The sequence below is a fragment of the Haliotis asinina genome, chromosome 1, assembly GCF_037392515.1.
Source record: "Haliotis asinina isolate JCU_RB_2024 chromosome 1, JCU_Hal_asi_v2, whole genome shotgun sequence".
Taxonomy (NCBI): Eukaryota; Metazoa; Mollusca; class Gastropoda; order Lepetellida; family Haliotidae; genus Haliotis; species Haliotis asinina.
Genome location: NC_090280.1, coordinates 53,482,026 through 53,508,159, shown reverse-complemented (window position 1 = coordinate 53,508,159; position 26,134 = coordinate 53,482,026). Strand labels below are relative to the sequence as shown.

The following is a 26,134-nucleotide window of genomic DNA, read 5'->3' as shown; positions in this document are numbered from 1 at the left end:
CCGCCAGCTAGCTCATGGAGACAACAGATCTGTAGGCTGAATTTATTCCCTCAAACATATAGTTACCTTATTTAAAAATTTAGATTAAAAAGTGGATATTTTACTTCAGTTTGTGGCTACGACTGCCTGCACCTGCGTAGTCACTGTCATCATGAGTTGGTCTCTTTCTCTTGGGGACAGCTAGGAGACGAACCAAAAACCAGAACATATATAGTTCACGATGACACACGCCGAACACAACCAAGTGTAGCTGTCACGAGTTGGCCATATATATTTCAATATTACATTTCTTCAAAACATGTCTTGTTATTCTTGTTACAATGCTGATGTTTCACGAGAATCACCTACAAAATACCAAATATGATTCAGGTTCTTAGTGTTCGAGACCTATATTTAACCAGACACCATAGAATAAATATATAATTATCTATTTAATCTCTCTCTCTCTCTCCCTCTGTATATACACACAACCACACACACACACATGTGTGTGTGTGTGTGTGTGTGTGTGTGTGTGTGTGTGTGTGTGTGTGTGTGTGTGTGTGTGTGTGTGTTAAATAGTCTCTGATTTTTCATATGCCATATCGGGACTGATAGTTGGCATGATAAATGGTTGAAATTAATGTAATTATCTGTCTGTTTATATGCACGTTTGTCATTATGTATCTTGTCCCTTGTATCACAGTGACCACCTTCAGATAAGAAAAAATATAAATACGAACATTTCTTTGGAAAACCCCTTGTGGAATGCATGATCAGAAATTTAAAACGTTTCAAAACATGGTGGACGTGTGAAACATGTTGTTGTCGGAGACAAAACGTAAATAATATAACCTCATTTCAAAACTATATTTTATATCAAATTTCATATGCATTTTTTAAGTATAATTTATTTAACGTGATTTTACAAACTACAGTACCCACCGATCAAAACGTGCCTTAGCCACCGAAAAGCCATTTTAGAATTTCCGCTCGGAGACCCAATTAAACAATAAATTTAAAAGTATCAACAATTATTTTAATTTTTGTAACATAAATTTCGTGGTGGTTACTTTTGAAATAATGGTTAAACTGGCCACTCACAGTAGATTGACTAATGCTTGGTCTCTGAATATATGTAATCTTGATGGTAACATACGAACTCATATAAATTGAGAAGAAGCCCCAGGGAGACCAGAGATTCAGAGGAAATCTAGACTTGCTTCATTTAAGGACTGGCAGTAGGGAATATAATGTGGTTAAAGGACTGTCGGCCGGACTAATTTTACCAAGGAAGATTTAAGCCGAAACGGCGGGAAAATATCACGTCCCTGTATAAACTCGGCTCCGTCTGTATATATAGTCTATCAGCAGCGCATTGATGTGAGTAAACTAGTCTGCCGTTGTCCGATTTACGGGTCAGCATCAGCGAGGGCAGCATGGAAAGGAAGAACAGAAGACGAGGTAAAACGACGGAAAAAAACGAAGTTAGGTTATCGGAAGACGAAGTTGCAGCTGGGGCAGACGATGCAACAGAAGTGAAGAAACCGAAATTGTCAACAAGAGAAATTAGCGATGTGAATCACATCATCAACCTCACCATTGAACACTGGTCAGTTTACTGTACAATAGCCTGCCTTAGACTAGCATCTAATATCGTCTCAGAAACCTGACATCATGAATTGATCAATAATATGGCCCCTTCTGAAATGAATATATTTCACAGGGATGAAATCGGCTTCTGGATTGTGTTGATAAAAAATTATCAAATGGAGCCCAGAATGTAGACTTGCCGCACTTTCTGGACTGGATTAGTCTAAGGGACAGTATGACTGGAATTACTGGGTGAGACTTTTCTGGAAGGGGGAGGGATGGTGGTGAATGGGGTTGGGATCTAACGAGTTTGGTGTTGTTTTGTTTGATAAGTGATGATTTGTTCGTCTGCATGTGGATAAAATACAGCTGATCAAAAATGGTGAACTTTGTGGATGTCATCATCTTTATCATGAGGAACATGACGTTTCTTAGTATATTCTTACCTCTTTCATCAGGTGAATATAACATATCATTCAGAATTAGAAATGTCCCCACATAATATCACTGTCTGGAGTTGTTTGAAGCAAAGACACATTGATGGTCCAGTGTCCAGTGAATGTTTTTCTTATATTTCCAGCAAATCCTGACGAGTGTTTGAGCGCAGAGCTACGGAACTTGCTGATGCTCTGCGCAGTCACTTCAGTGAAGTGAACCTGACCTTAAACCCTGAGAAGCCACGCCGTGGCAGCTTTGAGGTCACCCTGAACACCGAGGATGGATCAGGTAAATGTGCGTTCGGAAAGTAGCAGCAAAATGCCCCAAGCACCCATGCCACAGAAGCAGGGTAGTGAAGAGGGAGGTATTTCAGTCATATGAATGGCCTGAAAAATTGTAGGGAAAGGGAAGTGAATATTAGTGGGGCATGGGTGTTAGGATGGGTTTAGTAAAACATGTCACATTTGAAAAATTTTAGATTAATGAATAACAAGTTTGGGTAATCGTACGCACAAAGTAGATTATGCCAATTCTGAATTTGCAATCCAACGTTTAATTAAACCCTATGCAATAACTTGGTATATTTTAGTTTAAATTTCAATCTGTTTTTGACAGAAGGCAATGTTCTTGTAAACATTAGCTCATTGTTTTTGGACACCTTGTTGCCATCAAGGATTTTTAGTAAACCTGCCTCTTTGAAGTCAGAATTTTTATCTAGGGACACTGCACATTCTTTCAGTTGTTGAACAAAGTATCAATGTCAGTCATGAACCCATCACCCCACCCCTCGAAACTTCAGTATTTGAGACTGTCTAGTTACGTTTCAGATATCCTTGTGTGGACCGGCCTCAAGAAAGGTCCCCCGAGGAAGCTGAAGTTCCCGGACAGTGATGTCATAGCTAAGGAGATTCAAAAGAACCTGAAGTAAAGTTACAGCTAAGGTAAGTCATTTACTATAGCAAGGCAGCCAAGATACCTGCTTGCTAGGGGCTGCATGATATTACTTGTAACTTATTTACATTAGTATGGTTTACAAATGATAATTATTGTTATATTGTATGTTTTGTTTCTATTAATTGCTGGGAAAAGGACGTTTCGTTACAGGGCCTACGTTTTCAAAGCTCTCTTAGTAGTAATAGCCTTAAGTTAATGTTCGTGCATTGCATTTGCAACTATTGTAGCACTAAGAGAGCTTCAAAAATCTTGGCCCAGGAGCTGTCTACATTTTCTTCCCAATATAATTTTCTGCTACCATGGCAAAATAAATACAGGGCATGAAATGGCGTGTTTTGACCTAATTTCAAGATTTTCTAAAAGGCTGCCGTTCATTGCAGATCAGGATGGAGTATAGCCACTCAACTGGCTGTTAAGTGGTTCATGCATTATGCATGTGAAGACTTGTAATCTCTGTTATTGTCACATATTCCTGCAGGTATTGCAGTTAACTTTTTGTTGTTATTTGATGAGTAAAGTTACATACCCCCAAGCAAGATTAGCGAGTCATTCCAGCTGACTTCTTGATATATTATATTCTGCTCAAGATTTCTCAATCAGATCAGGATGGAGTATAGCCACTCAACTGGCTGTTAAGTGGTTCATGCATTATGCATGTGAAGACTTGTAATCTCAGTTATTGTCACATATTCCTGCAGGTATTGCAGTTAACTTTTTGTTGTTATTTGATGAGTAAAGTTACATACCCCCAAGCAAGATTAGCGAGTCATTCCAGCTGACTTCTTGATATATTATATTCTGCTCAAGATTTCTCAATCAGATGTGTCATTGAAGACTCCTGGTTTCTGTATATAACTGTAGTCAGTACAATGCCTGTGTACCACTTCCTTTCAGGTGTATTGGTGACTTCCATTGCTCTGTGTGACTGTCTCGATGAAGGAGTTCGACGCAAGATGTAAATCTGTTGGATACTGGAAGTTTGATAGACTGCAGATCACTGGGATGAGCATCGATGAAACTTGGTTGTGATATTCAGATGTGACCTCTAACACTGTGTTTGACATTTTGTAATTGTGTGTGTGTATCAGACTCGCTGACAGGTGAATTCTTAATAAAATGTCTCAAAAATGTCTCAAACTTTAGTGTCAATGGGTACGAGGACAGGTCGGTTTGGAGATGAAACCAGCCACTCCTACACACACATGCACATTGTCATAAGAGTGATATACATGTATTCTCAAGTATGTTAAGCCCCACTTCACCTACATCTCTGTTGTTGACTTGGTTGACACATCGTCGTATCCCACTTGCGTCCATTGATGCCCAAATAGCTGATCACAGGATTGTCTGCTCCAGACTGTATTATTTATAGACCATTGCCTTAGTGGTGGAATATTGCTGTGTGCTGCATAAAACTAAGCTCACTCATCCAGAGCAAATTCTCTTACAATGTATGATTTCCATTCTCAATTTCTGAAATGAAGGTGCTATGGCCCAACCATTTTAGAAAGAAAACTTTGAATTAAATCAGTGACTAAGTCGTGCTTCAGTGTGACTGGATAGTCAAACCCCTTGTACCCGTGAAGGTCCCGGGGTAGAACAGACCTTCAGCAACCCATGCTTGCCACAAAAGGCGACTATGCTTGTCGTAAGCGGGGTCGGGTGGTCAGTCTCTCTGACTTGGTTGACACATGTCATTGGTTCCCAATTGCGCAGATCGATGCTCATGTTGTTGATCACTGGATTGTCTGGTCCAGACTCGATTATGTACAGACCGCCGCCATATAGCTGGAATATTGCTGAGTGCAGCGTAAAACTAAACTCACTCACTCACTCACTCACTCACTCACTCAAACCCCTTGTGTTTACCTGAAGTAGTCTTTATGGATCTCCAGTGAAAGATGACTCATACTCACTTCAGCAAGACTGCATCCACTGTGCATTTCAGCTGCTCTAGATGCATCACATAACAGCATTTCATGTTTTCAAAAGATTGATCACTACCAAACCAAACTAGAGAATCTCCTCCATATATACATATACAGGAGTGAATGAGTTGGATTTATTGCCACTTTCAATTTGATTTCACTTGATTGATTGATTGCCTTAACAGAATTCAAGTCACGTCAGCATACTGTAGGAGTGAGTGAGTGAGTTTAGTGTTACGCCACACTCAGCAATATTCCAGCTGTATGGTGGTGGTCTGTAAATAATTGAATCTGGACCAGACCAGACTGACCACCTGATCCGGTCGGTTGCATCTTAAGACAAGCATTGTCTACTGAAGATCAATTCTAATCCAGATCTTTACCGGTCACATACGGAAAGAGGAAACTTTGAAGTGATGCAAGATGTTCACCACTTAAGTAAAATGCAGAAGCACAGATATGATGCAGACAAATCTAGAAAATACTGTAATGCCAAGTGATCACCAACCAGGCATGTCGGCCATCTTGTTTTTCAAATGAAAGTTTGAAACAAATCAAAGTTATATAATGACCATAAACAAGTATATACGGAAAAGGTTTCTTGGATTAGGACGAATGTCAAGAAAATTAGAAAGGCTGTCAGTCACTATCATGATGTAAATGATTTATTTACAAATGTATGCAATGAAACCAAATATGACGACTTCTCACAATAACCTCAAGTCACTTGTTATTCAATATTGCATGGTTCACCCTCAGGTGAAAGTTAAAGGAAATCTGTAGTCTCTTGATCTGCATGTATCAAAGAATCACATTAGCATCCATGTGGGGAAATGGACCCCAGTCCATTGGCAGGAAAAGTGAATGCGTTATTCACTTGGCCACTCCACTGCTTCTGATTCAGAAATGTGTTTTGATTCCTGGTTGTCCTTCCAAAACAAACTCAATTATTGTAACAAAGGGAGTAACTGACATTCTATACAAAACTCCTCCAAATAAATTTACACAAGTTCTAACATTTCTATTACTCATCCAGTGAGAACAGTTTTGAATCTTTGGAGTAAAATGTTGATGACTGTTACCATGGTTACCAATACAACTAAACACTAGGAAACCACAAATAACTACGTCAGTTGAGACTCAAAAGAAATGTTCACTTTTAAAACGTCATATTTCGTTCAGGTTCCTCCTCTTCATATGTCTCCTTCCTGTCGTTCCTTCACCGACTCCTGCAAGAGAATTGTGAAATAGGTGTAACATGATGTGATTTATCAGCAACAGTGAATATGCTGTATCTGACCACTACTTGAAAGACAGGCAAACTGCAGTGCAAATGGGATTGTGCAGCATAAGGAACATGACTGGTTTTCTTATATGTGAGCGAAACGAGCAAAGGTTGGCAACATACTTTCCTCGCTTTGGATATTTTTCATGTCAAAATAAATTATTGCCACCATCAAAGGTTCACTCCCATTTCCTCCCTTGGTTGTGCTCTCAGATTTCCTTCCCCCATGTTTAATAATTACTCACAAGAAATATGTTTTATTCAACAATTTAAACGCCACTTGTAGTATTCAGATTGTTCGCCTCCATTACCTCTGTCGGCTACCAGTTGAACGGAGAGACGGAACAAGAGTAAGTAGAAATTAAAAAGAAATACCACACTGCCTAATTATATCATGAACCTGTTGGAGTTTATTTGTCTGATATGTCGTGGCTATTGTTAGAATTTTCATAACATTTATTCTACATAAAAACACTTCTGGCGTAATGGGCAAATGAAGCAGGGGAGGCAACTGTAAGCATTCCATATGCAATAATACCCTCCTGTTCCTTCACTCCGTTGAACCAGAAGCTGGAAGGGGGAATGGAGGTGAAGAACGGTCTGATGTACCACAAGTTGCGCTTAAAATGTTGAATAAAAAATAGTTCACTTGTGAGAGTACAACCAAGTAAAGACATGGATGTATATCTTCGATTGTGGCGATATTTTATTTTGACAAGAAAAATATTTTTTGAACCGAAGCGAGGAAGTATGTTGCCAACTTTTGCTCACTTCGTTCGCATGTAAGGAGACTGGTCATTTTCTCTACGCTGTGCAACCCATTTGCACTACAGTTTGCTTGTGGTTGAAAGCACTGAATATTTATCACTCTGCAAATTCACCTCATTGTCAAATGTCAAAATGGTCTTCAGAAATCATGATAAATGACTTAGTCTCTGGGACACACTGATTAAACTTAAGGTATTGTTTAATGTACACAGTAAAAGCAAAAGTAATCACTAAAACTACATTAACTGTTCAATACAGCATTTCTCCATCATTTTGGCTGCACACTGCCAGAAGACAGCCAAGATATCATTCCCATCTTTTGATATTCATTTCTGTCATGATGTTCAGAAAACATGTTAGAATCAATCTTGCCCACCATGGAAATTAAAATCATCCCTATTAGAAGCTATGTAGTGCAGCTCTAGTGTATAATTTCATGAACACACTGTACTTTAAATTTTTGGTGTCATGCGAATTGAAAAAAAAACGCCTAAAAATTGAATAGTATAGTTTCAATGTGCACTGTACTTTGAATCTCTCTTCCAGTAGTGAGATCTCACTGATGAGATCTGTGATGGCATTAGTGAAGGCTTCCTGGGGACTGTAGTCAGGGGTGGTCTGTATCCTCACTACAAACTTGTGTTCTAGGGGGTGGGGCACTTTGTATCCAGCAAACAACACCTGGGGGTCCTTCAGCAGCTGACTGCAACAAAACCAAGTCTGTGATACCATAGCTGCACTTCTGTCATTCTGCTAAATGACAGGGTTTAGTGTCACTTTAGACAGACTGTCAGTTATTTTACAGAGTCAGCTTGGGTCAATATGCTGTGAGGCTGGAGTGGTGCCACTTACCCAACTCTTATGGTTTTAGTAGAGAAACCACTGGGGTGTGATAATCCACTTTAAACCCTTATTTTGTTCCCTGTGAAATAGTGTCCGGGACCAAATGGCACATAAAATATTTAAATAGTACTACTACTTTTGACTCAATTTTTGTCTGCATTTATTAGTTATATAGACAAGTTATCCATTTATACAACTTAGTACAACATGATCATATCACATACTACATCAGATTTCGCAGCACACCTTTTACACTTAATGGGTAAGTTTCATGAACTGGGTTAGAATCAAATTATCCGAATTGTAGTTATGTGACAGTCAAATCATGGTTAACAAATTCACCCTGCACAATCACTGATGTGTAAATGCTAGTCTCTATTGCAAGTTGGGTAAGTGGAATGAAACCTGTGAGGTTTGCATGATTGCATAATTCCCACACTTGACACCCCACATTCCCTCAAATCCTGTTGCAATACACAGTGCACAAAGTCAAGAAGAAACAATATCACATTTTACCCTTGCTTAACAAGTATGGTAAAATATGTATCAAAACAATTTAAAGCTTTTGTTAATTACTCTTGTCAAATAGTGAGGCGGTAAATGCATAGATTTGTAAACAAGTATGGTAGAATGTGTATCAAAACTATCTTGAGCTTTTTTATTTTTCTTGTCAAAACATGTGGATAAAAGCGTACTAGTATTAAAACATGTTCACTAAACACAAGGAACAAGATTTAGTGTCCACAACAAGAAGCACAGCTGCTCTGCTACTGTCACTCAGAAGGGAACTAACTTCACACCCAGTCATACGCCTCACAACCATACTGATAACCCTGGCAAGTTATCAGTCACATCACATAAACCTCTTAAAGTTTTGCAGCTTAATTGTTTCTTTAATCAATTAATCCAATTAACATCAAGAGCTTCTGCTAATTATTTCCAATTATGATCAGGAGGCTGTCACAATCCAGTTCGCCTTTATAAAGAGGCAATTTTACTTGATCAGTATTCAAACAACTATTGCAAAATGATAAATTTCAGTTTATGAGATAAAGAGGATGCCACAAAGGAGTTATCCAAGTCAGCTGCAACTGCTGTGGAGGATGTGGTTACAACCATAGTGCAGCCAGATACTACAACAAATGGAGCTGGAGAGAAGAAGGATCAGCTAACAAGGAAGACCATGGATCCAGAGGACTTGGATACTGAGTTTCTTGTTACAGGTGGTATACAGAAAAAGAACCCAGTTTTTCGATTTATTTGGAAACTGATGGCCTTGCCCTTCATCACTTCTTCAGAGATCTAGGACTATACGGACTTATCAAAGCACTGCATCGGCATCCCTGCTCCCAATCAAGGTCCTCCTGCTGAAGGAGAACAAATTGAGAGCCATCTCTGGGAGCCATCAACCACAGCTGAGAAGGACATCTTTGCTTTCTGAACAAAGTTCAGAGTTCAGCAACTGCATTCATGGACCTCCCCACCATGCAGACAAAAGTTAAAAAGTGAAAACTGATGTCCTGTATGAGGAACTTCTGTATAAGAGTTCCAATATCCCTGATGACAAAACTCTAGGTAGTTTCTACATGTATTATACCATACTTGTTACGATTACTCAGTGCCATATGCTGACAAAGAACCCCACAAAAAAAACAGAAAAACTATGCATTTACAGCATTTACAATAAACATATTATACAAACCTTTAATTTATTCTTGTAATTCTTTACCGAATAACTGTTATTACAGTGTTGTCTACACATTACTTTTGCTCTTATCAGTTTACTAATGGGAAATTTATCAGAAATATTACTACACAATAGTGTGAAGAATTTTATATGGAAGTTGACAAACATTATGCGTTTCTGGCCTATATTAAACAACATAAAGTAAATTGGGGCATTTTGACTACCCCCTTGAGGCGACTTGACCAAACCTGGGGCGATTTGACCAAATTTGCTGGGGCGTTTTGTTGCTGGGATGATGTGATTCTTGTATTCTTTCAGTTATGGTCACTGTTAAAACCTAGTGATGAGTTGTAAGGTGTCCATTGGGGTTTAGGATTGTTTCCGAATGTAATCAAATGGGAGTAGTGCACTTTACCGGGCGCGCTTTTTCCGATTTTTTTCGCTGTGCTGGCGGGGCTCGAATGCTCTCAGCAGGGGTCGTGGGATTCTAATTAGACTAATTAGCGGACACGCTACCTCGGGACCACCGGTGCGATCACAGTTTGTTAGTGCTCGTTTAACGGGTCATTACCCCACTAGCTCTGCGCATGCGCAGTGAATGAAAACAAGCTATTATGGTTTGTTTTCATTTACTGCGCATGCGCAGAGCTAGGCCCCGCCTACCCATTCATCAAAGCGAGAAGCCACACCTAGGCATTGTTTTCAAGATGTTGTGCAGCCAATCCAGCGAAGCTATGATATATGATGACGTTTATCGTTTGACTTTCGATTCGTGGATGGATATAATCGCATCTAAGGTTTGCCAACCCTAACCTTTACTCACTAATCCTAAGGATCTAGAAGGGGGGGTCCCTAACCCTAAAGATCTAGAAGGGGGGTCCCTAACCCTAAGGACCTAGAAGGGGGGATCCCTAACCCTAAGGATCTAGAAGGGGGGGTGTCCCTAACCCTAAGGATCTAGAAGCGGGGGGCCCTAACCCTAAGGATCTAGAAGCGGGGGTCCCTAACCCTAAGGATCTAGAAGGGGGGTCCCTAACCCTAAGGATCTAGAAGGGGGGTCCCTAACCCTAAGGATACATCAGCGCGGTAAAGTGAGACAGTTCAGTAGCTCTACAGCGCGCTATAGCGCGCTCATTAGCGAACGCTCAGCAGTCCCGGGTCGCGCGCCCGGTAAACTGCACTCTAGCCAATCAAATATAATACACACAATAAGTAACAGTGGAGTTTGTGTACTGATACAGTTCAGCAAAGGATGTGTCACTGGAAGGAAAACAAACAGCTCAGGACGGAGTTGGGTTTAATGCAAGTGAAAGCAGGAGCCATTTAGAACAAGATAGCAGTCTCCTGTCTTGTCACGTCCACCCTTCCCGACCTGTGTTCTTACACTGTAATGGTGTTGCCTAGGGTGTGATCCTCCTTGTTCACTGTAAACAGGGCAGCATTTGGAACCTTGGTATCTTTCTCGATTTGTATTCTGTGAAGGAATCAAAATACATGAAAAGTTCTCTTTGAAGTTAGTGGTCAAAATTACAATTTGAGAGTGTTTGTTTTAAGCGTAGGTGAGTAAGCGAATTGATGATTAAATGAGGATACATCATTCAAATCAAAGAATCTTTTCTCTACAATAGCGACGATGTCTCCATGACCCAACAGGTAATCTGTTCTCAGATACTGAAAGATATCTACTTCTTTTCTCCCTCAAATAAAAGGCATGATTCTGCTCTCGATTACTGAAAGATACCTACTTCTTTTCTCCCTCAAATAAGAGAAATGATTCAAAAGTCGGTGGCGCATTCATATTTTACGTCTTCCAGTTTTCACGCTTTCAAAACTTCCGGTTTTCAATGCAGCACACGTTGTGGTAGAGCAGCAAATAATAACAACAAGTGAAAAATATGTAGTATAACAAAATACAGCATGTAATTCCTTGTTAAAATTAACAGATCACTCTGGAGCCAAAACGATGCTAAACGTTTTATTTAATAGTCGATTGCAATGTTACAGGAAGGGACATAACTCGTGCACTGACACTTGTCCGACAACAAATAAATGCAAGAATGCAGACTAAAAGTTGTGAATAACTTCAACCCCTGGTGAGTAACTTCTACGAGCTAGACTTCTCTATTGCACATATTGTCAATTACTAACCAGTGGAATAAAAAGCACAAATACTTTTACTACAGTCTCTAACATTGGCATAACCTGTGATGCGTATCGGAACAGGTTCTAGCTTTCATGTCCTAATTGCCTCGATTGGTAGGTAAGTCCGAGCCAATACGGTTAATGTCTCGCGTGGTAATAACGATTACCTCATTAAGTATGCGAGCTCAGAACGGGAGAACAATGATACTCTTAGGTGTCTGATAATACTGGATATAGCTTAGATATTAGAGTAAAGGCGAGAACAGGTACACAACGGTTCTCGCCGATGGTTCAGTAGTGCCGGGATAGTGTTGATGTGGTTGCCGCTCACCTGAGCGACATACCCACGCTATGCTTCATTGATGTGAAAGTAAGTGATGGACAGGAAGTACATGTTTGATCTGTTTGGAAGGCATATTAGACGTGAGTAATAAGACAGTAAAGTACTTCTTTATGAGAGCGACGTTTCGGTATAGCTTCTTATACCGTTGACAAGCAAGAGTGAAGCTTTGCAACACAGAAGTACATTACAGGAAGCAGATAATATTTTTTAAGATGCACAATTAGCAAGGCCAGGTAAGGTCTACCTTCTAGTGTTATAATGTTGATAGATGTCTTCAGATTGGTGTCCTGTACACTTTCAACGTTATGCCTATAGACTATAGTCATGAGCAATCTCCATGGTGTCATGACCTCAAGAGCGTGAGAAATACATGTAACACATGTTTTAGTTACATATTTATCTCAATAGAAGTAATGAATGTATTTAGAGATCAATGTATAGTGGACAGTATAGTATATAGTAACAGTTGTGAGTATACATACAATGGGAAAGTTAATTTAATATTTATTTTGTAAACTGAAGTATCTGCTTGGACACAATCAATTACATATTCTTTAATGTGTTATTGTAGCAACAGTTTGGTATATTTATTTCTGTGTCTTTAATGCTGACTTGGCATTGTTATTAGTTTTTTCATGATGAATATCAGACAATTACTTAATTGAAATAAATTGTTTTCAGTCAGGTAGCATAATGGGAACCTGTTTTGTTACCTCATTTATGTAATGTAATGTAATGTAATGTAATGTAATGTAATGTAATGTAATGTAATGTAATGTAAGAATTTTTATGTTCTGCAATTATCTAAAGTGTGATCATGTTTACAATCAATTTGTGTGAAAGACTGTATGGTCAGATAACCCCTAGGGATCTTACAGTATTCTTCACTACCTGGTTACACCTTCTTTTTTGAGCCAACATCGTCTTTTAGCAACATCATTGTCCAAAAAGGAGTAAATCAGAAATATTTCATGGTTTTATCAGGCTCAGATCCCTTATGTTGATGATGAATTGATGCAAATGTATGAATGAATGTATGAAATATGTGAAATTATGAATGAGATGTCTAAATGAATGCATGAAACGTATGAAGTAATGTAATTAATGACTTCAGTTATGTAAAAGGTTGTATGCTCTGTATTATAGTGGAAGGAAAAGAATGTGAAGGTCCCGGGCTAGAATAAGCCTTCAGCAACCAGTGCTATGAAAGGCAGCTATGCTTGTTGTAAGCGGGATCGGGTGGTCAGGCTGGCTGACTTGGTTGACACTTGTCATCAGTTCCCAATTGTGAAGATCGATGCTCATGTTGTTGCTTACTGGATTGTGTGGTCCAGACTCGATTATTTACTGACCGCTACCATATGGCTGGAATATTGCTTAGTGCGGCATAAAACTGAACTCACTCACTATAATATAGTGTAAGATGTATGTACTGTAATAATTTACAAGAACATCAATTTGTAATCAGTTTGACAGATTGTGTCTGATTATCAGTACTGAGACCGAGTACCGATATCAAGTGATAAGCAGTAGCTTTTGAATCTTTAGCTGCTTAGGAAACAGTTATGTTTCACAGTGACATAAGCGTCAGACAGTGATGCATCTATAGAGTTCCAACAACCTGTAAAGATCTGGGTTAGAATTGGTCTTTAACTACGGGATCAGATTGTCAGAATGGTTTGGTTGACACATGTCATTGTATCCCAATTACAAAAAAAATATGCTTATGCTTTTGATCATTGGATTATCTGGTTCAGGCTCTATTATTTACAGACCACAGCCTCATAACTGGTATATTGTTGAATGCAGTATTAAACAACTATCAAACCAAACCAGTCTTATAGCAGTCTTGACATTTGTTACATTTATTGACCTGGTCGCATCCATTGTAATAAAGAAGTTGACTATCCAGAACTTGTACTAGAACTTGATTTTCCTTCATCTACAGTGGAAGCTGTCAAAACTGGCATCTGTCCAAATCGGCAAGTTGTCAACACTGGCATAAAATCTCAGTCCTGTCTGTGGTTTGTACATTTATCATCAGCTCTACAATCCGGAACATTGTCAAAAGTAGATTATTTCTTCAGTCGAAGAGAGTGCCGGTTTAGACAGCTTGCACTGTTTGCAACTTCTAAAATGCCTGTCAAGGAAGTGGTCTATTATCGATGTATTTCATACATACAAATACTGTGGTTTCAAGTTGGTGCAGGGGGCATGGGTGACTTACTGGTCAAGACTGATGCTGTTTTGTATGCAGGGTTTTTGCCTTTAGAATGCTTGTGCTGGAATCCTCAGGTTTCCTGGTTTACCTTGCTTAATATGAAATACATGAATGAGTGAGTGAGTGAGTGTTGCGTATGGCTCAGGAAATACATCTGACTAAAGACTTTAACTCCTAAGACAGAGGAATGCAAGTTGAAAATTGTATTGTGTAGGATAGTATAGGACATTATCTTCTTGACTGGGTTCTTTTAGTTACCATGGTAACTGGACGATCTGCATATTCTGCCTATCATCTATTGCAAAAAATGTCTTGTGTTACTGAGTTACAAAATTTTTAGAAAATATACTTAGTTTTTATCTGATCTAAATATTATTGTAGCTTTGTTCAGTAGAATAATGCCTCAATAGGTCCACTTTGTGCTAATCAGTATGTCCACAAACACATCTGTGGGAAGACTGTTTAGTAGCTGGATATGTAGCATCATAATATTTTATCAGGCAAACATTACACCAAACGTACAAACAAATGATGATTGTGGATTATACTTAAACTGAAATGCTGAATAGATAAAATGATACAAAATTAATTGTTCCAGTTGTCAAACTGCTCAATTCGGTGTGTTCCTAACCTACCATGTGTTTCCTGATGTTATATAGGGAGACTACATGATATGAAACTGTTGTGGTGATATTCAAACAGTGTTACTATGCTAATAGTAAGCTGACACACTCTATTAAGTCAGTTGCTTTGGTTACGTGCATGGTCTGTAGCCATGGCAACCTCATGCAGGTTACTGGTTATGTCCAAACAAACAGCTAGGTCACATCGTTATAGCTGTTTAGATCTGTTGTCTCTGTATCTTCTTGGAGGAACCAACCTTAGAGGATACAGCCAGACATATCATGATTTTTCTGGAGAAACAGAAGCGTTTTTTTTGTAGTAACCCAAATGGATTAAATTAGTTACAAGCCTCTATTTTTAATTTCCAACAGCACTTGCACATCCTATAAACACACTTCGAAAACATTTTCAAACACAAACCCCCTCATAAATTATGGCTAGGGGGTTGAGGTTGGGGTGGTGGTGATTTTTATGGAGAAGCATGTACAGTGTGAATGACCACCACCCACCCCTCTAAAATTTATGTTCAAAGTAAGTGACCCCTCTCCATGTCGTGTACAAAATGGAGGATGCTCCCTCCCTTAGTACATGAGTACATGTGTACTTACCCAGAAGAAAATGGGTCATTCCTTTTAAAATCCTCCTCCTCAGTGCAATGTATTGGGGTGTGTATCAATGTATGAGTAAATTATTCATGCTAATGAATCGGTTCAGCTGTATGAATTACTTACAGTGTCACTAAAAAGCCTGCTTGTACAGGAAGATCATGCCTGGTTTGCCTGTAGTGAAAGTGGTGAAGTGTAAATGCTCTACACAGATGTGGTGTGAGGTCATGGCAGTATGTTGCACCTGTATTTATGTGTACTTCTTTTTCTTACAGTGTCCAGAAGTGTATTTCATTGGACCACCCGCCAGATTCGTTTAAAAATGCGTCGTCGTTGTCTTGGAATACGATGTCGTACTGGCCTGATGCTGGTGATATTGACTCTGTGCCTGTGTGGTGTGTACTTCACATACAGATCTCTCAGTGGACATGAAACCTCACATTCTCACCGCCGCAACTCATTCCCGTCCCTGGACAAAAGGAAAGGGTTACGCTTCCAAGCAGCGAAGCAGAGGCTGGGAAACGCTAGAGCACCTGTTCCTTCCGGTAACCAGGAGCCCAGCAATGACTGGCACAAGGAACAAGAGATCAGGAGACAGTCTTTAATGTCTGGGTCTTTAAAATTTAATCCCATTTTACAGAAAAAAATCCATAACTTTATTTCTGAACTCTACCCTGATGACTGGGGTGCAGCACGAGAAACTGACGAGGTTGCTTTGGAGTTAAAGTCGTTGCTGCTGGATATTGGTTTGGAGAGCAATATGTCTTGTAAGGAGATTGATAGTCTTCATATAGGTGGGAATATGGCTCGGTCTGATAAAAGGTACGTGGAGCGTGGTCGCTTTGATGAGTACAGTCGACATGAAGTGACGGTGAAGAGTCAGTCGTTTGACGTCAGTACAAAGATCAAGTGTATGAAGAAGGTGTATGATTTTGAATATTGTAGTCTGATGGGAAATTACAAAATGATGAGGGAGATACTGTACCTGGCTCTGCTGCGACACCCCACGATAGTCAACATGCTGGGCTACTGTGTTCGTGGAGACCAGATCTCCCCCGAGATTCGGAAGAAAGGGCTGATTGTTGTCACAGAGTTAGGCTCACCGTTGAGTCACCATTCTCTTGTGTCGATGCCATGGCAGACCAAAGTTATGGTAAGTTCCATAGGTCTACAGATAAAGAGAGGTGTTTGTGATAATTAAATTTTTTAGAGTTCAGATTTTATATCAGTAGAGATTTACATGTCAGTGTTCATGATGTCAGCCACTGGATTATCTGGTTCACAGATTGCTATCTTATAGTAGGAAACCTCCCGAGAGTTTTGTTTAACAAAAAAGAAGTACAAAACCCTATTCATTTCTGAATGAGAAATAGCATAACCTTCTATGGTCTACTGAATTGACTTGGTGAGCTGTTTATCAAACTTCCTTAATCTCTGGGCTAGTATGAAGTATCAGTTTGAATATGACATATGCCAACAAATTTTAAAATCAGAAACTGAGTAAGTTTTCACCATGGGTATGCCGGGACTGGGAAAGAGAACTTTGACAATGGGCCATTTTCACGATTGTTAGCCATTTTCTAAATTTAGAATGGGCCACTGCCCTTGTGTCAGTAGTAAACTTCCAAATTTTAATGGGCCATTTTTCATTCTAATGTGCAAAATGGCCCATGGCCCCAGTGTCTCCTAACCCCTGGGTATGTCATGTAGTTTCTGAAAAGAAAAGTCAATAGGTATGAACTAGTCGACTGTGGGAGTAAAATGATCATTTCAGCCTCAGTGACAACACATCCTACTTTTGGCAGAACTTTTACTGATACAGAAATTGTATTGTGGTATTGTTTTATAGTGTTGGGAAGTAGTTCAAATCTCACAACTGATGATTGCTTCATTACCATGGAACAGTCATAAAAAATGGGTTAGCATCATGTTTCTGATTTTCCTATCCAGGTTGTTATTGCAGATATGTATAACATGATGCAACTTGCTATTTTAGAGTGATGACTAGTTTATCATGAACATACACTACCTGGACTCTTCAGTTGAGTGAGTGAGTGAATGAGTTTTGTTTTGCGCCGCACTCAGCAATATTCCAGCTCTAAATAAGTCCACACGGGACCACACAATCCAGTGATCGAGCAACTGAGAACAGATGACATGTGTCAACCAAGTCAGCGAGCCTGACCACCCGATCCCGTTAGTTGCCTCTTACAACAAGCATAGTTGCCTTTTATGGCAAGCATGGGTTGCTGAAGGCCTGTTCTACCCCGGGACCATCACGGGTCGACTTGTCAGTTTGTTAAATAAGAATTAAACGAGGTTTCAGGCCTTGTATAGTATTCCCAGAAATTATTGAGAATCATGTTGCGTCATGTAACTCATTACGTTTAGTAACTTCTGGCGTTTTACTTACATAAACATGTTAAAATATCATCCTTTTACAGTCTCAGTCTTGTTTTAGTACTTTGTTAGACCTCCTCGCTCAGCAATGCATGCCTGAATACGCCCAGGCACACTACCCATCAAAGTTTGTAGGTAATCGTGTGACAGGGTATCCCAATATTGGACCACCTCGGCCTTCATATCGTCAATATTTCTCAGTCCCTTTTGGTTTATTCTTTCCTTCATGACTCCCCACACATTCTCAATTGGGTTTAGGTCTGGGCTGTAACTGGGCCAGTCTAAAACTTGAACATTTTCGCCCGACAACCACTGTTTTGTGTAGCGCGCAGTGTGTTTTGGGTCATTATAATGCTGGAAAATCCAATCATCTTCATACAATGTTTGTGCTGTCGGAAGAAGGTGACCATTTAGAATGTCAATGTATCTTTCTTTTGTCAAGTTTCCAGTGAAAACACACAATGGCGTCACTCCGCGAGCCGATATGCCACCACACATGTGAAACTTCGGGCTATGTTTTGGTCGCTGGTAGATAGGTTTGACAGTATCTTTGGTCCAAAGTTTCACACAATTAGGGAAAAGCCAAACAAAACTTTCATCCGAAAAGGAAACATTATCCCAATCTTGATTTTCATGAGCCCGACACCAGTTTAAACGCTTTTCCTTTTGTGCATCTTTCATCAACGGCGAGGGAATTCCACGTTTTTTCACCCAATTAAGTCTCTGTAATTCCTGCCTAACTGTTTCATTGCATACCTGAGGACTTCCTCTGCACTTTTCAATTTGCCCCTACTCACAATCTGCCCAAGTCTTCGGCGATCCACAACACTGAATTTCCTAGGCCGACCTGCCCCTGCTTTGTGCTCTATCCCGGTTCCTGTTTGAATATTCTTCAAAGTTCTGTATACTGTAGACAAAGGAATACCATGTCTACAAGCTAACACTTTAGCATCAGCCTCACCCCTTTCAAAATCATCTAGAATGAGCTTTCTTTTCTCTCTTGCTGTAAATTCTGCCATGTCAACACAGGAAGCCGTCTGCTCAGACAAGGGAGATAACTCTTGACGTAATGGGCTGCCTTCTAAGCCTTCAAGAGTTGTCTCCCTTATTTAGCATGCTTAGTTCATACTGAAAACCCTTTTTCCAATCTTAGCATCATTAGAAAAAAAACAAAGATTTTCTCAATAATTTCTGGGAACACTGTATGTTCTACTGTCATGTGTTTCAAAGATTATTACAATAGTTAAAAAATCATTCGTCTTCCATTATGAGAAAATGCAATTGATTGCTTGTTCGTTTGGTCACTGCGACCAGTCTTCTATTATTTTGATTAATTGGTATGCCATTAATGTTATTATATATGTTGTGATGCTTTTGCAATAGCATAAAACATGTGAACAGTGAAACCTTGGTAGCCATGTGAACTGTAGTGTCACACTGGGTGCCTTGTGTCAGGCAGTGTTATCATACACTTGGTTGTTTAACACCTCATTCAGCAATATTCCAGCTACATGATGGCGGTAACTATTCAAATTTGGACTGGACAATCAGATGATGTACATGAGCATCAGTCACCAAAATTGGAACTTCATGTTATATGCCAAGTTTGCTTAATTATCAAATTTTTCAAGTCCTATGCCAAATGCTTCATTGAGAATATTCACTCCAGACGTGTGAAGAATAACAAATGATCTGTTATATTCTGTTTAGAAAATTCTTTGACAAGAAATTTGTTCTATGAATTATTTTACAAAAACTACATGACTAAATCAAGAAATTGTAGCAGTTTGAAATTTAGATTTGACTTCAATGACTTTTTGTATTGTTGATTGTTGTTGTCTGAATGCTATCCATTCATAGACATGATAGATTTCCCATGATACAATGTAAAATCTCTGGGATTTTGTAACACTATGCTATGGAATTGGATAAGTCTGTTTTGTCTGGGACAACCCAGACCATGCATGCTTTCATTGATCAAAGCTGGGACAACCCAGACCATGCATGCTTTCAATGATCAAAGGCATATTGTGCAAATCATTAAACATTATTATTTTCTTCCTGCCACCCCTGCAGCTGTTTGAACTAATTGCAGTTTATAGGTGGTACTTCGGAGAATTTTCTAATAGCCCTGCTGTTTGTTTCTGTGTCAGTATGCTCTCCAACTTGCCAAGCTGCTGGAGTATCTAGAATCCAGCCCCATTGGTAATGTGGCGATAGGGAAAATCAGCATGGAGGACTTCATCGTTGTGAACAATGGCTACTCACTTCGGCTAGTGGACCTTGACGACATGATGCCCCATGAGAAGTCCTGCAGGTCTGACAGCGACTGTCTCGACGATGGCAAATCACTGGGTAGGTACTCTCCTGAAACAGTGACAGCGACTAAATCGATGATGGAAAATCACTGTTCTGGTAGTTTTTATTAGACCATAGGAAATTGATGAGAATCAATATAAATATTTGTGTAGTTGTGATTATTTTGTATCAGCTGCAACTTTATTTGAAATAAAATATGTTACTAAAACACTCCTGATTCATGACAGACTGATTTACATGGGGTAATGGAAGTCTACTGGTAGCATGGTAGATAAAGAGGCTATGGGGACCAGGAACATTATGGGTTCATGTGGGTTGCCCTTTGTCACTAGAGGAGGGATACAGCTGGCATTAGGGGAAATGGGTGGCACTTGTGGGATGGATGGCACCAGTGTTTGAAATAATCGACGGCCAGGAGCCCCAGTGCCAGTTGTTATTGTATCGGGCTGAGGGTTTCAAATGTCTGCAGGCCCTTGTGGCCTCTGGAGAATTATATGTCAATTTTGTCTTTTTTCAACCAGAATATTTCCCCGTGATTTTTCCATGATGGAGAATATGATTTGTAAGAGGGATACAAATGTCTCCATACTTGGCAGGAGGGATATGGGTGGCACCATGTTTGGCAGGAGGGATATGGGTGGCACCATGTTTGGCAGGAGGGATATTGGTGGCACCATGTTTGGCAGGAGGGATATGGGTGGCACCATGTTTGGCAGGAGGGATATGGGTGGCATGGGGGATATGATTGGCTGGATGGGTATGGGTGGCACAGGGATACAGGTTGCACAGGTAATATGATTAGCAGAAGGGATACAGGTGGAACCACAATTGGCAGGAAGGGTACGGGTGGCACAGGGAATATGTTTGGTAGGAGGGATAAGAGTGGCACCACATGTAGCAGGAGAGATACAGGTGGCAGTGGGAAAACGATTGGCAGGATGGATACGGGTGGCAAGGGGATGTTGGTGGCATGGGGATATAGGTGGCACAGCAAATATGATTGGCAGGAGGGGTACAGGTGGAACCACAATTGGCAGGACAGCCCTGATGGCCACCTGAAAATTAAAGCACTTCAAACACTGGGTGGCAGGATTGATGCAATTGGCAGGAGGGGTAAGGGTGGCACCAGTGATACGGGTGGCATGAGGGGATATGATTGGCAGGAGGGATACAGGTGGCACAGGGGATATGATTGGCAGGAGGGATACAGGTGGCACAGGGGATATGACTGGAAGGGGTGATAAGGGTTCCAATATAGTTGGCAGGAGGCATACAGGTGGCACTGTTGATATGAGTTGCCTGCAGAGTTTAAGGTCTCTCCTACAAACTATCAAATGTAACCCCACTGATTCCTGCAGATCTTCACCGAGTAACGTGGCTGCTATTGTTACAGGTATAAAATGTGATTCTGGTCAATGTCTTGGGTTGAACAAGGCCTCCAACTTGCATCGTCTGGGGAGTCTGTTGATGGACCCCATCCTCCGTAGCTCACCTGCTTCCCAGGCCCAGCATGTGGACGACATCCTCAACCGACTCACCAACAACCAGATCTCTGCCCATGAACTCATCACAGTTCTCACTCAGATCCAGGAACAAGCAGGTGAGCCCCACTCCTATGTCTGTGTGCAAAGAGCAGCTTATTATTTGATCGACATTCCAGAAGCTGGAATCTACATCTAAACGTCACCGTGCAATAAACAAGAAGTTGCTATGCATGTTGTGGAATGCTTCATTAAAAGATTATCCCACCTGTAACAGGTGCAGGTCTTCAAACCACTGAGGTATGAACACAACATGCCATTGTGGTCACATGTAACATACATGTATGTTATTTTGGGGATTACACTTTCTCAATAAAGAACAGATTATACCAGGGTTTGACATTAACACTTTGTGGTTGCAAGTTTGCTATTCAAAATCCTATTTTGCTACCTAAAAAATACACAGTAGTAACAACTTGCTAACTGGTATTTTTTAGTGAAACTGCTTATGTTCATCAGTTAGCCGTCATTTTCAAAGGACAGATCGCACTTTCACTTGCAAACTTACAGATACTGGTATTTTCATTTCCCCAAAAATGGTCATCGCAGCTTTTGTGGTCACTAACAGATCGCAAAAATCACGTAATTGCTACAGAAACCCAGTCTGCTTCTAAAATTTGATGGTGGACATTTGTCAATCCCTGAAGTGGAAGGACGATAAAAATTGTCTGTTAGTACAAGTAAAGGCCTTTGTTATCGCTTTGCTTGACATGCAGAAGTGCTTAACCATTGCACGCTGTCTATTAAAACTTCATCTAATCATAATCATGGACGATTGACCTATCGATCACTACTCATTTTACCTACCAGTTCTGTATTGTTATTTCTTCAAGTCAATTGAAATCCGATTTTGACCCTTACCCAAACAATCTTGACACAAATTGCCATTCGCATTCCCCGTGCCACCCATATTCCTCCTGGAAATGCCTATTTTCACTCACTCAACCACTCACTCAACCACCCACTCGACCTCTCACTCAACCACCCACTCAACCACCCACTCAACCACTCAAATGATAAATAAACTCCCTCACTTACCCTGCAGGCCTGCCCCAAGAGCCTCCAGTTCAGCACCAGGAGCACTACCAGCAGGAGCAGCCAGAGCGCATTATCCAGCGTGAGGATGACCCTGATCTCAACAGGCCCAGCAGAAAAAATCAATTCTTGTATGGTGACAACAATGCTGCTAAGGTCAGTTAGGACTATATTTTGATGCCTCATACACAGTAAATCATTTTTAATGTGTTAACTAATCAGTCCTAAGTGGATATTATAAGGGTAACGCTATTTTTTAGGGCATTATCATTTTCAGAAGCCTGAGGTCTTTCATTTACTGTCCGACGAAGGAGGGCAGTGAAAAGACTGATGGCTGCTGCAAATCATAATGCCCTGAAAAATATTATAACTAAAATGGAATTTTTAATAAAATAAGTATAAAAACAGCAGCATTAGTTTAGAAGTATTTACTGCTAACAACAAATGACGGAGGTTACTGACACACTTTTTACAAATATGAACATGTCATAGAACAACCCACATGACATCACGGTTGAGAGTGACGACAATCGACCTTGACCTTTGCCGATACTACCGGCATCCATTGTTTTCCAGTCAATGTTTTATTGCTGTATGTTGTAATTTATGGTATAGCTATAGTTATCACCGGCAAGAAAGTGCATAATGGCACGGGTACATGTGACGAATGTGAGCCAGATACATCATCAATAAGGAACCCAAGTTCAAACGAGCCATTGGTGACAAACCTTTAACAGATGAGCTACTTATGTCACCTAACAAACAATGGGCTTGATAATGGCTTGTTGTCAAGCATTTTGCGGCATTATCAAGTTACAGAGCCCACTCATTTCTGATAACGTGCAGGCATTTTAATGATATCCTTTTTAGCTATAAAATCAATTGCCATTGAAAGGATGAGTCTCAGGTGGTCCATCTCACTGAGAATGGGGACAGAGGAGATGAAGAAACACATTGTAGCATGACAGAGTAATTCAGTGTTTTTGTGATTCTAGTGCAGTGTCTGCAATTAAAATATAAACTATATATCAAACATTTCTATTCTTGCAAGAAATACTTCGAGTATCAGAAGTTCACTGGCTTACGACGTAGCACTAGAATGTAGACATATGGAGTAAAGGCTTTGAAAATGTCTCTGAAATGACTGATGTAACATTCTTGGACATTGATGCTAATACAGTCATCCCTCGACATAACGTGGGTCTTGGGGTCTGTGCATGAGCCCTTGTTATTAGCCACCCACATCATAGTAACTTATACATAACACAGAATAAAGGCCAAGCTGTTCATCAGACTATTCAAGAAAACCGTAAAACTATATTGATAATATGTACGATGAACACCATCCATCGCAGTCCGTACTTAATTTCACTGGATTACAACATGATTAGCCGGAGCTCTACAGCGGATCTGTTGATGTCCTAGTTTCAATGACATGGACAACTTTTGGATGCAAAGAATGTTATTGCAAGGGATGACTGTATATGGATTCAGTGCTAACGAGAGTTCCCTTGACTCTAGCTAGATCCAAATAAAACATGCAAGACTTCCAACTCTCTGCAGAGTCCGTGCTAATAGGTTATTAAGAATACAGGTGTGGTAAAAGGTGCGTGACTGTTTCTTCATGGACTTTACAGAAGCGAGCTAAGACTAAGAAGAAGAAACAGCTTGTATTAGGATATGGTGACAAAGTGAGTTGTGTTTTGTTGCCCTGTATGTGCTCAAGGTAATTCTTATGAAATAACATTCTGTGAACCCAAAAGTCACAAAAAGTCACAAAAGTGTCATGGTCAATGTTTCACGTAATGTAAGTGAGTGTGTCTGTGGATTAGTGTTAAATGGAAACCATTTCAGAATTTCATTATCCCAGTTTGTCAACAATTAAGTCTGTGTAAACTTACCAACGTTAACTTACATTACTTTTCTACGTCCTTTACTTTCATGTTTTTATTGCAAGGAATAGCCATGAAACATCTCATACACTTCACACTGGCTTTTACTTTGCTGTCTTTGTACCACCTATGACCATGTTTTCCAACTGTCCTTGACCTTGTCTCTGTAGTTACCTTAACCTTGTATTATTACTGTCCTTGACCTTGTGTTGTAGGTACTGGACAGGTTATTCCGTCGCCATCAGCAAGTTGGCACAGACAGATGACACTAGCAAATTTAGAAATTGTACACTGTTATACCCTGATTTTTAAAGATAAGCTTTTGACTCAAAGTCAAAATAAGGCTACTGATTCAAGTCAACTTCCTTCAGAGCACAGGAACACTATGCAAAGTGTGTAGACTGTTTTTTTAGGTGTTCTCAGTAACGTGCAGTTGTATCTCATCAGTCATGAATGCTGGAAGATAGTTAAACGGCAGTTAAGCTAAACTCCCTCACTTAGATCAGGGAAGCCAAGATGAATTTGTTTTCTTTGTCTCATTTTTTCTCAGCCATATAGAAATGTAAAACCAAATAGAAACATATTAAAGTTAAAAAGACAGTTCATGTGTTTTCTACCATGCAATTCACTGAAATAGTTTGGAATGACAAGATATGATTTTTGCTTCATGCATACGAGTGTAACACAAGATGTCTGGAGGGCATTACCCAGACGTTTGTATTGTTGCCATAGATACCACAGCTTGGAATTCGTCAACCTGATGCTGCCAGAACCTTATTATGCTTGTTCTGCTATGATTATTTGAAATAGCACAGAGAAGGTTATATAAGATATTTAGGCGGTAGGGTAGCCAAGTAGTTAAGGCATTCTCTTGTCAAGCTGAAGATCCAGGTTTGATTCCCAACATGGACAAAATATGTGAAGCCCATTTCTGGTGTCTCCTGTGGTGATATTGCTGGAAAATTGCTGAAAAACTGCTAAAAGCAGAGCTCACTATGTCTTATCTCTAATGCAATACATAGGAGTGAGTCAGTTTGGCAAGGGATATGTTGGAGTTCACTTTAAAAGGATCTTTATGCCAATAGGGCCGGTGAGGTAGCCTCATGGTTAAAGTGTTCGCGTATCACACCTAAGACCTGGGCTTGATTCCCCACATAGGTACAGTGTGTGAAGTCTGTTCCTGTTGTTCCCCCATATTGCTAAAATAGTGCTAAAAGCAGTGAAGAACCATACTTGTGCCAGATATAGGACTAGGTGATTCAGCTTCAACAGGTCTCATTGTGAGAATTTAGAAATTGGCTGTAAGCCTCTAGATACCAAGGAGCAGTGCTACTGTTGTGGGTTAATATGTTTGGGATTTCATCAAGGTAAGCTATGGCGCTGTGTTCTTGTTCCGGCTTTGTTGCAATGCTTGATGCTACATGTGGGTAAAGTGGTATACAAACTGTTACACATTGTCATATTTTAAAGGACATTGGGTTAACCTAGAGGTTAATAGAATGTTCAGTCGTCATGCCCATATCTGATTGCTCTCTAT

The 26,134-nt window shown here is 40.0% G+C and overlaps 3 protein-coding genes across 4 annotated transcripts in view; 2 read left to right on the top strand and 1 right to left on the bottom strand.

Annotated features, from left to right (window-relative positions):
• Window positions 1-2,162: 2,162 nt before the first annotated feature.
• LOC137280811 (selenoprotein H-like) lies at window positions 2,163-4,061 on the top strand (the record flags this gene model as incomplete). Its single annotated transcript, XM_067812016.1, has 3 exons — window positions 2,163-2,298; window positions 2,838-2,951; window positions 3,859-4,061. Coding segments are annotated over 2 exons (237 nt in total), but the record flags the coding sequence as incomplete, so codon positions are not given.
• Window positions 4,062-5,541: 1,480 nt separating this feature from the next.
• On the bottom strand, window positions 5,542-11,321 carry LOC137293925 (DNA-directed RNA polymerase II subunit RPB11-a). The gene is made up of 4 exons (XM_067824781.1): window positions 11,221-11,321; window positions 10,860-10,949; window positions 7,474-7,648; window positions 5,542-6,121 (listed from the first exon to the last, which is right to left on the bottom strand). The coding sequence occupies exons 1-4, from the start codon at window positions 11,271-11,273 to the stop codon at window positions 6,086-6,088; spliced, it is 354 nt and encodes a 117-aa protein (XP_067680882.1). The 5' UTR covers window positions 11,274-11,321; the 3' UTR covers window positions 5,542-6,085.
• Window positions 11,322-11,489: 168 nt separating this feature from the next.
• Window positions 11,490-26,134, top strand: part of LOC137293917 (uncharacterized) — a 39,321-nt gene continuing 24,676 nt past the window's right edge. For both annotated transcript variants that reach the window (XM_067824758.1, XM_067824767.1), the window contains exons 1-5: window positions 11,490-11,568; window positions 15,686-16,563; window positions 19,964-20,165; window positions 21,523-21,729; window positions 22,716-22,861. In XM_067824758.1, the coding sequence (XP_067680859.1) occupies window positions 15,733-16,563; window positions 19,964-20,165; window positions 21,523-21,729; window positions 22,716-22,861 (1,386 nt within the window). In that variant the 5' untranslated portion in view covers window positions 11,490-11,568; window positions 15,686-15,732. The remainder of the gene's footprint in view (window positions 11,569-15,685; window positions 16,564-19,963; window positions 20,166-21,522; window positions 21,730-22,715; window positions 22,862-26,134) is intronic.